The sequence below is a fragment of the Moschus berezovskii genome, chromosome 9, assembly GCF_049115385.1.
Source record: "Moschus berezovskii isolate FMDL1 chromosome 9, NW_MosBer_1.0, whole genome shotgun sequence".
Classification (NCBI taxonomy): domain Eukaryota; kingdom Metazoa; phylum Chordata; class Mammalia; order Artiodactyla; family Moschidae; genus Moschus; species Moschus berezovskii.
In genome coordinates this window covers 45,419,690-45,432,021 of record NC_142468.1, presented here as the reverse complement: position 1 = coordinate 45,432,021, position 12,332 = coordinate 45,419,690, and the positions used below count along the sequence as shown (strand labels likewise).

General features: G+C 39.7%; 1 protein-coding gene across 1 annotated transcript in view; it reads right to left on the bottom strand.

Annotated features, from left to right (window-relative positions):
- Positions 1 to 4,093: 4,093 nt before the first annotated feature.
- The window catches only part of TMOD2 (tropomodulin 2), a 61,594-nt gene continuing 53,355 nt past the window's right edge, over positions 4,094 to 12,332 (bottom strand). Inside the window, exon 10 of the mRNA XM_055436449.2 lies at positions 4,094 to 11,876. Within this exon, the coding sequence (XP_055292424.2) occupies positions 11,842 to 11,876 (35 nt within the window). The 3' untranslated portion in view covers positions 4,094 to 11,841. The remainder of the gene's footprint in view (positions 11,877 to 12,332) is intronic.

Sequence of the window (12,332 nt, the reverse complement as noted above, 5' to 3'; positions counted from 1 at the left end):
TAGTACCTGTCAACCTATTTCTCTACTTAGCTGCTTGAAAGTTCTTAATAATTTTTGAGTTGGTTTCTTTTTAATTGATGTTGAACACAAAATGAAGGAATTACTACAGATTTTACTTAGCCAATCAGCAATATAATTTAATATAATTGGTAGAATTGCAACAAATAACAGAGATTTTTCACTAGATTAAATCTAGAATACCTGCCTATATCTAAAACTGAACACTCATAAAATAATAGCAAATCTAAATGACATACTTTGTTCTTATCAGTGACACTGTTGACTGATTAGATATAAGAATAACCTTTAAAAACATATAAACGCGAATCATGACAAAGTTCAAGGATGATGGAAATAATAGTGAAGTAGGCAATTAAAAGACGCTTGCTTCTTGGAAGGAAAGTTATGACCAACCTTGATAGTATATTAAAAAGCAGAGACATTACTTTGCCAACCAAGGTCCGTCTAGTCAAGGCAATGGTTTTTCCCGTGGTCATGTATGGATGTGAGAGTTGGACTGTGAAGAAAGCTGATTGCCAAAGAATCGATGCTTTTGAACTGTGGTGCTGGAGAAGACTCTTGAGAGTCCCTTATACTGCAAGGAGATCCAACCAGTCCATTCTAAAGGAGATCAATCCTGGATGTTCATTGGAGGGACTGATGCTAAAGCTGAAACTCCAATACTTTGGCCACCTCATGCGACGAGTTGACTCACTGGAAAAGACTCTGATGCTGGGAAAGGTTGGGGGCGGGAGGAGAAGGGGACGACAGAGAATGAGATGGCTGGATGGCATCACCGACTTGATGGACATGAGTTTGAGTGTACTCCGGGAGTTGGTGATGGACAGGGAGGCCTGGTGTGCTGTGATTCATGGGGTCGCGGAGAGTCGGACACGACTGAGCAACTGAACTGAACTGAACTAAACTGAGGCATTCCAAAAGCTGAGGCCCAAAGCCCAGGACAAATTGCAGATTCTTGGCCAAATATCAGGACTCCTTGTCTAGTCACTTAAGTTAGAGTTAACTTTTAGGCAGGCACATTCTACTTCTTGCTCACAGTTAAGATTTTAGTCAACATTAAAGTCTTTATCCAGGGCTTCCCTGGTGGCTCAGAGGTTAAAGCATCTGCCTCCAATGTGGGAGACCCGGGTCTGATCCCTGGGTCGGGAAGATCCCCTGGAGAAGGAAACTGTAACCCACTCCAGTATTCTTGCCTGGAGAATCCCATGGACGGAGAAGCCTGGTAGGCTACAGTCCACGGGGTCGCATAGAGTCGGACACGACTGAGCGACAGAAGGGAACGGAAAGTCTTTATCCACACAGATGGTAATTAAGTCACATTTTTTCCATTCTATCTTTTGTAGTTGGTTTTTGGATTAAGAGTAGAAAACTGTACTGTTGTTTCTATTCAATATTATCTGTTTCGATACAGGCATAGATTTTGGCCTGTCCAGATAGTTTTGAACCTGTCAAAGTATTCTTTGTCTATCCTGGAGCCCATGAGGTAAAGATTCAATCTATAGTCTATGAGTATCACATCCAAATTACTGATGAACTGCTAACTAAAACTCACCAAGGAAATAGCTGTGTAGTGGCTAAGCCCTTCTGGTTGAAATTCTTCCATTCATCAGCCTTTACTTATGATCATGAATTAAAAAGACTGTTTAAACCAGCCATTTAATTACTTTGATGAATTGTTGTGCAGCCCATATTTTTCAAGGATATGTGAGACTTTCTCAAATGTCTCAATGAAATCTAAACACTGTATGTTCTTTGGACAGTACTCTCATGATTTCCTACCATTTATTCTACGTGAACCTATGCTGCCTCTTAGAGATCACTGCTTCACTTCTAAGTGCTTACAAACCACTAAAGTGGATAATACACTTTTCTAAAATGTTGCTCAGGACCAGTAAGTTCAGTGGTCCACAGTTTGGAGAACTCTCCCATCTCTGCCCAGCTTCCACCTCCACCACCACACCTTTTGAGTCATGCATTGATTCTCCGACAGCATCTCATTTCTTAGGTTGGTTGGGCCCAAAGTGTAGCCCACCTCACTAAAGCACACATACACCTAGTTCCTATGAAGGCCCTGTGATTGTGGGACACTTGCAGGACGCTGTGGGCATCTGATTATGTTCCCTGACTGGTAGGACTGAGAAGCTAGTTGGAAGCAGGGCAGAGACGGTGTGGGGCACCACTTCCTACAGCCCCAGAGAAAGGTTGTATGATCAAACCAAGAGAAGGTGGTCCATAACAAAACCAAGCATAACATACGACTGACCCGAAATCAAGGAGTCACTCCTGAGGCCAGACTGCCAAATCCAAAGAAGGGCACCCAGAAAGCAGGGCAAATGCAAGCAAGGTGAAATGTCAGGGGATTCATGAAAAGCTAAGTGAGGTGGTGGGTCAGGAGTAACTCCTGAGTCTGCTCTATCTTATTCATATTTGATTCATGGAGTGATGGGGGAGGGCCTATCTGACAGAAACGGGATGGATGATGAAAACACAAAAACTAGTAAGATTCAGTCCTTCTTAGATTCCTAACACTGTCAGCATAAAATGGAGAACTTTGTTGTTGTTAATATCCATGGATACTTATTTAGGTTAGAATTTTTCTGATATCTAAGTGCCTTCTATATGCCAGGGACTGCTCTAAATGTTTACATGTGCATCCACATGATAGCCCTAATGGGAAGCTGGGTTGTGATTCTTATTTTAGAAGTGAAGAAACTGAGGCTGGGCAATTTGCAGAAACTCACACAACAAACTGAAGTCACATTCTGATCCCAAAATGCACACCTGTAACGCTTATTCATTGCAGTCTCATAGACTGAAAGATAATTCTTCAGATAATTACAATACCTCCTTGACCATGAAAAGGTATGAGACAGCAAATACAGAAACTCAACACAGGCCTTCTATGCTTTTTCTTGGACTTTGTCATCAGTCCAAGTGACAAAGAGTTTGAGCACAGTTCAACAGGGCAGCAGAAAGAATAGGTTTTCCTGTTTTTCCAGGACAAGCCTTTACAATGTAACTTTATTATTTTTAGTGTTCCCTGTTTTGAATTCCAGCATACTTTACAAAGAAAGCAATTCCAAAGTTAATATAAAAAATTCAAGGTAAAACACTTAACCTCTTTGAGTTACCTGTGTTCTTGTTCCCATTTATTGTAACAAATGTGAACTGTTTAGCTGAATGTTGTGTGTGTGTATTTTTTCATTTTGATAATAACTCCTCTGGCTACTTCTGGTTGTCTACTTCTTCAGTTGAGTTCAGTCGCTCAGTCGTGTCCGACTCTTTGCGACCCCATGAATCACAGCATGCCAGGCCTTCCTGTCCATCACCAACTCCTGGAGTTCTTCATAATAGGGACACTCTTTTGGGCTCCAAAATCACTGCGGATGCTGATTGCATCCATGAAATTAAAAGACGCTTACTACTTGGGAGGAAAGTTATGACCAACCTAGATAGTATATTAAAAAGCAGAGATCACTTTGCCAACAAAGGTCTGTCTAGTCAAGGCTATGGTTTTTCCAGTGGTCATGTATGGATGTGAGAGTTGGACTGTGAAGAAAGCTGATCATCAAAGAATTGATGCTTTTGAACTGTGGTGCTGGAGAAGACTCTTGAGAGTCCCTTGGACTGCAAGGAGATCCAACCAGTCCATTCTAAAGGAGATCAATCCTGGGTGTTCATTCGAAGGACTGATGCTAAAGCTGAAACTCCAATACTTTGGCCACCTCATGCGACGAGTTGACTCACTGGAAAAGACTCTGATGCTGGGAGGGATTGGGGGCGGGAGGAGAAGGGGACAACAGAGGATGAAATGACTGGATGGCATCACCGACTCTGTGGACATGAGTTGGAGTTCACTCCGGGAGTTGGTGATGGACAGGGCGTGCTGTGATTCATGGGGTTGCAAAGAGTCGGACATGACTGAGCAACTGAACTGAACTGTCCTTTCTAGCAAATGTACTTTTCTAATATGAGAACATGGTGCCAACCATTTATTTTAAAAAGACCAGATGTCTTAAAATTATCCAGATTAAATCAGTCCTTGCTTTCATTTTTAAAAAGAAAAGTTTATTAATTCCTAGTGTTCTGTACATTTTACTTGGAAATTTCATTCCAGACACAAATGAATACATTATTATCTTTAAAAGCAGAAATATATTGATTAATTAAAACAGTATACATTTACCTTAGCATTAGATCAGGCTGGCAAATTCCAAACAGTCAAACACTGCATCTATTTATGCCACCTGGGATCCTTATTAATTATCACGGGAAAAGTACTTTACGCTTCATACATTTTGCTTTTTCACATGTTTCCCTCAAAATGTTCACTTTCACATTTAAAAGGCAAATTAGTCTTCAATTCCCTAATGAATATAATCAATATCTACCTTTGATTGGAAAGTTTCAAAGTGAAAAACAAAACTATGTGCATTTTCCAATAATGACTTAGCCAAATAAATATTGCCATTATAAGTTTAAACAGCTTACAAAGTATTATTTCCTTTGTTCTTTTCAAAATAATACAGGGACACATAAAGTCACACATTACAAGCATCTGAACTGGTAAAGTATTACACACTGGTGGCATGCAAGTATTTTACATTTTTTAATACAATGAAAAATGCTCTTGTTTTCTTTAAACAGATGAAACAGAATTAAGATAAAGTTTTAATTAAAATATAAATATTATTCCATGAATATAATGGGTTTTTTTAAAAAGCAAAGTGGCAGAGATGAGAATTTTAGTTCCACAGAATTTCTTTCTTAACTAAAGATTGTCACTGGCAAAATTTGGTACTAAAATAAAATGTCCTTAAAAAGTACACCTTCTATCCATCTCACCATATGGCCAATTCTTATCTATCCACATTTAGATTATCCATGGGAAAGTTTTAATCCTGGACAAGCTTCTCTCAGTCGCACAGTGTACTGTGCAATTGGCTTCAATTAGCCAGTCAATATGTGCTCAGACTCTCTCCGTCTTTAAATAAAAATCTATGAAAAACATGCCATGTTTACTGTGCTCAGTTTCTTTACATTTCCTTCTTTCTTTCTCTACTAGTTTTGAGGAGAAAATATATTTTAAAATGTCCTTTTTGAAAAGGCTGCTCCTCTAGAACTACTCTGAAGACAGTAAAAATCGCTGAAGAGGAACAAATAGCTCTGTGGAATGTTCAGACCCCTTCCTCTAAACAAAGCCTAGGGAGGAGAGAAGGAGCCGCAAGGGAGGGAAAGAGCACCCACATTCACAGGTGATGGAAACATTGAGAATCACAGGATTGTAACATTTGGGAGCTGGAAGGGACCTAGAGAGCATCTAATCCACTCACTCATTTTAAAAAGGAAGTGAAGATTAGATGAAAGACCTGCCCAAAGTCAGACACTGAAAAAAGTGAGAGTGTTAGCTGCTCAACTGTCTCACTCTTTGTGACCCCATGGACTATAGCCTGCCAGGCTCCTCTGTCCATGGAATTCTCCAGGCAAGAATAATGGAATGGGCAGCCATTCCCTTCTCCGGGGATCTTCCCCACCCAGGGATCAAACCCAGGTCTCCTGCTTGGCAGGCAGGTTCTTTGCTGCCTGAGCCACTAGGGAAGCCACACAGAGCAGACATCGAAATCAGTATTATTTTCCAAAAGTATCACATGGTGGCAAATAGAGCATGATTCTTGCGGGGCTGGAGGACATTTCAATTCAAGCAACATTTATTAAGCACCTATTATGTACAAGGCACCTTACTAGATGCTACTGAAGATGCAAAGATTCATGAGACAGTCCCTGCCTCCCAGTGCTTATGAAAGTCCCTTGAGGCTATCTTTCAATATCTTTCTTAGCAGAAAATAATACTGATCAGGGCTAAGGTTGCTGGTGATAACAAAGCAGCTGATGCCTGGGAGAGCTGACCTCACAAGTGATACTTTCTCCCCTTTCCTATCAGGGCTCAAGCCTGTTACATAGCTGCTGGGGCCATCATGACAGTCTTCTTTCCTAGGCCTCCAATCACACCTCAAGCCTTAGCCGAACCCACCCTCTTAGTAGTGACAGAGCTGACTGGAGAGCAGAGGTGCTCCAGACCCTCCCCTCAATTCTTAATTATTCTTTGTTTCCCACTGTGTCCAGCCTTAGGCTCTCTGCAAGGGTCCTGACCACATCCCAGGGTCAAAATGGCCCAGGAAAATGCCCACACACACACACGTCACTGGTATGTCTAACACCCACAGAACCTCTCTACCATTTCTCCTACTTCTATGTTGAAAGTGAAATAACTCCAGTCCCCGACATCATACCCATGCTTCAATTCCCCATATTCAGAAAGACGTGAAAGATATAATTGTTGCTTAGAAGAAAAGAAAGCAGATTCAAGAGGCAGTGGAAAACAGTAGTGAATAGATAATAAAAAATGATCTCCCACTTTTGTATAGCCCTTTCCAGGATAGTGTTTTCATCCCAATAGCTGATTATATTCTTACCACAACTCTGTGAGGTAGTTAGTGAAGATTATCCCCATTATAGTATAACTGAAGAACCTTAGGTTTGAGAGACTGAGTGGCTTGCCCCATAGTCTCCCAGCTAAGAAAGTATGGAGCCAAGTGTCCAAGTGTCTTGACTCCAAATCCAGTGCTCTTCCCCCTATATAGTCTATAATTGTCAGGCAATTGAATGAATTGCCCATGATCATATACCTGCTAAGTGTTGGTGATGGGATTAGGAGTCAGTCTCCAAATCTGTTAGTATGGTGCCCTTCCACCATACCAACTAGCAGAGCCAATGTGCTCAGAATGACTACCATGGAAGATGTCAGAGAAAAGTCTAGCCTCCTTCACCCTCCTCCAAGTCAACGATGCATCACAGAACTGGGAAAACCTCTGATATGTGTACAACCTTTCTAGAATAGGCAGGTTATCAATTCAAACCTTGCCACTCCTCCTCCATCCATCTTCTGAATGTTTAATCATAGCTGTTATGAAAAACATTACTTTCCATCTTCCTTCTCCACAGCACCTAGCCCCTCCACACTACTAAACTCCTGAACCAGAAAACAAAATTTGATCTGACCTAGAGTTGGGAGCAAGAACAGTGACTACATCCTTGAAGTTCTGGGTACTTTTCTCTCTCCAGCTTATTACCAGGGGCCTGATCATGTGATTTTCATCCAGAGGGCACGCCTGATGCTCCCAAGCATTCTCACACCTTTCCTTTGCATGTGTCTCCATCCTTGAGTACTGAGGATGGCACAGTGAGTGGCAGGGATGTTTTAAGTTAGGAGCGATAAGGGGAAACTGTTGCTGTTACTGGAAGGCAAAGTTAAAATATTTCTTAGTTCTCTGTTCATTACAGTGAATATAGCTATCATTGCTTCATTAGTGGAAGAGAATAAGGAAGCTACAGAATCATGATTTCAAACCCAACTCCAGAAACAGTTCTCCTGGGGATAGGTAACACAGCACAGAATCCAGTGTTCACAGCTCCCTGATCCCTGCTAGTTTTTGCATATGCAATCCATACTTGAGCTAAAAAATGGTATCTACTTTCCAAAAGGGCACTCTACCCCAAAACCCAGAAGCACAGGTCAAATTATAATAATCTTACACTTCCTGTCTCCTTCACAGTGCCTAGAAGAGGGCTAAGTACATCATGACCACAAAAAAAGGAAAATATCCTCAAACTCTTGGAACTTTTAAAGGGCTATCTTACATTTAAAGCATGTCGATGCTTAAATCGGTTTCAGGTTTGACTGAAATGTTCTCATGGCAGTTATTCAGAACACACTGGTTTCCTTAATGCTGGTGCCCTGCCTGGGGCCACATTTCTGTCTGGAAGGGAAGCAGCCACTCTTTTGATTTGATGTGCCAGGCTTCCCTTAGGGAAATTGTTTTGAGGAGTATAGGCATTGGGATGCTTTGTGAGTTTTTAAATGGAGATGGGCTTGTATTGTAAGATGAACTGCGTGCTTTAAGATGGGTGAGTTGCAGGAGCCCCTCCAGGTCAGCGATTCTCTACCTAACCTAGGCCCGTATCAACTCAGAGAGGAGAGGGGAGAGGGACTGGGAGACAGCATCTCCCTTCAATCAGGAGTCCAGCTTTGGCCAAATACTTTCTTTATAGTATTTGGCAATCTTTAATGTACAAAATATTTATATACAATATATCCTACAAAAATGGAAGGAAGGGGCCTAAGCATGTTGATGGAGATGAAAGCACTTTCACTCATACACTTTAGGCATATGGAGAGATTTTGGTGCTGGAACAATGAAATGATCTCCAGGCTTCCCTAAGAGTTATCTTCCATAGTGCTATGAAATTTGGTGGTTGGTGACCTAAGCTGCAATTTCTAGGCAGTGATTTCACATTTAACCTGGGCCTAAAGCAGCTCTAAAAAGAACAAGGGAAATGGGGCTGGGGAGAGAGTATCTCCCTTCAATCAGTGGTCCAGATGCAGCCAAATACCCAGGTAGATATTTGGCAACACACACACATTCACACGACATTTATATACATTATGCCCTACTAAGATGAAAGGCAGGTATTTAATCGTGCTGATGTGGATAAAGCAGCTTTCATTACACACTTCTGGCAGATGGGGAGATGTGCTGGACTAATGACATGATCTCTCTAGACTTCCAGAATGTATCTCCTAAAAGTTATCTTCCACATATGCTGGGATGCGTGTCGGTGACAGGAGCCTGCAAGTCCAGGTGAATGATTTTACACTTAGGGTGGGCCTGTACAAGTCTAACAGGGGAAAGGAGGTGGTCTGGGGAAAGATGACCTCCCTTCAATCAATTGTCCAGATGCTGCCAAATATCTTGACATAATATTTGACAAAATGCATATGTATAAAGATATTGTATATATATTATGCCCCACCATGACGGATGGTAAGGGATTAACCATGTTCAGGATCACGAAGGAACTTCTACTTACATACACTGCGGAGACAGGGAAATGAAGTCCTAGGTTAATTAAATGATATATAGGCCCTCCACATTTAAGTTTATCTTCTAATAGTTACTCATGGAAATGCCACCTTTAAAGCTACTTCAAAAGCACAGGTAATGATAAGTTGATTAATAATAAATGTTTGATTTAATAGATTCTATATACATTTGACCTAACTATTTTATAAGCTAAAAACAGTGCTAAATTTTGACAATATCCCATTATTCTGTTTTAATACTATCAACAAGTGCAGCACAGTCACTACCAAGTCCTGTCCTTTTTCCTTCTTCCTCCCAGGGTTTAGCAAGAACTGCTTCAGCCCTGGTCCACAGTATCTTGGGGCTGCAGGGAACACTCTGTGTAGGATCCAAGATTTCTTAGGGGAGAAAGCAAGAAAGGGTAAATGACAGCAGAAAGGAGAAAGCCTTTAGTGGGGCATGTCAGGGACTCTGCCCTTGAATATATTCGCAACAAATCTAAAGGGAAAGGAGAAAGACAACTAAGACACAGAAGTGTTCTTCCCTTTGGCAGCATGGTAACCAAAACATGTATACAAAAAAAGAAGAAGAAAAACTGTATACATTCTACCCAGTGCTATGCTGATGGTAGATGCATGAACCAGCAACCTGGGGATAGGTGAGACAGGGAAAAGTCTTGATTTATAACATTTATCAATTTCCATGCCATGATCAGTTTCAAACTACCAACAAGAAGTACGGAACTTCTTAGTCGGGAAGAACTAGTGACTTGGAGAGAGATGTATAATAGCACACCACGATATAGTATTTCTGCCAAAAAAAAATCTGTGCCAAAAACACAATAGGTGCAAATAATCTCAAGAGTATGAAAATGGCAAAATGTATTTTTGACTATTACTTTTGTTTTTTTGATATAATTATTTAATGCTAAGTGCATGCCACTTAATTTTTAATAATGGTTGTACTTAGCAACCAGTTTGCAAGATTCTTGATAATTTAATAATGGTGAAACCTGTATGAGTTGGCTCCAACATACCACACCTAAATGAGTAAAAGGGAAAGAAAAAAATCAAATAGTAGTCACTACTTATTTTTTTTTGATAGGGAAATCTAGCAGAAAACTAAAGAATCTTTGTGATTTCCAAAATTCAATATGCTCTGCTCATTATTCCCTCAAAAAGTATAATAAAATATTCTTATATCTTAAAGGATTTTATTTTGTTTTCTTTTTTTTTTCTTTTTTCAAAAGATTTTAGAACTAGAGATGTGGGCACTTACAAGTATATATCTAATTTTATTGGGTTGGTCAAAAAGTTCATTAAAAGGTCAAAAAAGTTGGTCGAAAAGATATTACAGAAAAACCCGACAGACTTTTGTGGCTAATGAAAGGACTTTCTCTCCAGTTTCTGTGTGTTTTATAAACTAACTAGAATAATGTATGAGTTGTTTTCCCATTTATTTGTTTTATTGCTATCAAGCAACTCAGGAACACCCAATTACTTAGTGAATTCTTCTGCCTGAGTCAGCAACTCCTTTAGCTCCAGGTATCATCAAGACAAAGGACATCATCTTACAAGGCTCAGAATTACAGAGAAGAAAGAGAATGAATTGGAAGGAAAGGAGGGGGAAGAGGAGGGAGAGGAGCCTAAGGCAATGTCAGAGGGCCATTAATTCTAGCCTTAGGCACTGACAGTTATCAAAGAGCTGGTGCCAAAGGCTTCAGTCACAAATTTCCTTAGCTTAACATGACACTATTGGCTGCTGGATGAAAAGATTCAAGCATCTATCTATCAGGCAGTCATCTCAGTTGTACTTTTACAGGCTTTGTCCTTGAAATGACAAACTGGATAAATAATAATTCACATTTTTTTCCTGATGTTTGCAAATGTCTGGATGGATCATGCCATGTGGACAAAATCTACATAATTATCTTGAACGTTCATATTTCATCCTGTGATCTTGTTGCCCTAAGACAAAGCAATAAATGCTTCTAAAATCTGCCAAAATAATGTAATCATGTGTAATAGACAACCTTAAGGTGCAATTATTACTGTTTTATTTAGGAATGTACTATTTGAAAAGCTTTCCTCTTAACTAAAATTTAAAAATTTCCCATCATGGCTGGAAAACTTTAAAACAGTTTTGTAAAATGTTATCCATAGAGTGATGTTAAAGATCATGTATGTGGAATAATCAGTAAAAGTAGCTAATTCATTTTGCTACCCATGAGTCTGGCTTAAAGCTATATTTGTGGGTGAATAAATATTTCATACTTATTTGCTAAAGCTGTGTTTATATATCATAATGCTGTCTTCTTTTTATGAGGATGACACCACTGATCTTCAACCATCAGGGCATTTGCATTTAGTGACTTTTCTGGAACTAAGGGAGAATTTGTGCTAAGCTGGTCACATTTTCTTATTCAGTGAAAGATTGGCAATACTAACTTCTCATGTGGTCAGCAGAACACTTCTGATGTATTCAGCCTAACTCAAAGCTATGCATGTAAACAGAGATAGGCCTCTATCTTAATCACAGTTACAAACACATTTATATATTAAGTTCCTTTCAATGGTTAAAAAAATAAAGTTCACATAAGAAAGCAAGACAACCCAATATGAAAATGGTTAAATAATTTTTGATTGCTGTCACCAATTAAGATCTGCATAAATCCATTGGTACAAGTCACCAGAGGTGTCCAGGGGCAAATAAAGCAGTTGCATATGTTAAAAAAATCCAAGACAAATATGTAGCACTAAAAAAGAATAACAATTAAATTATTAGTTGCTTGGTTAATGGAAATGAACAACCTTTGATAAAATGGTCCCAGTGAAGAAGGAGAAGAGCTTCTGTTTTTAAATTGCTGCCATGGGGAAACTTCGCCTCTTCTTGTGGAAGTTTACCTTCGGTCTCCTTCAACTCGCTTTTTACGAACTAGATGAGAAAGAAAAAAAGGTTTGAAAAGACAAAATGAAGGAGAGGGAATATTTCTTAAATTTCAGACAAACAACAATAATCACACAGAATAGCAATCCCACACGCTTGAGGACAGTTATCAAAAATTTCAATAATTATCCATAGCAACACATGGAAATGATAGAATAGCCCAGTGCGTTGTGGAATTTACATTTAAATAAAGCTATGTCTGATTGTTGGGAACTTGAATCTTAGAGCTTTCCAATTTCAACAGAGTAGAAGTCTGAAACAAACCCAGAGACAGTGACCCGCTCATGTTTACTTATCCACAGCACGTCTTCTCAGCTTCTGTGTAACTCAGTCACCAGCTGGCTAAAACTAATTCCGTAGGATGATACATTTACAATTCTGATTTTGAACTGAAGACCGCGAGGAGCTGCACACAGAAGTTTAGCGTTTCTAAACCTGTTTTAA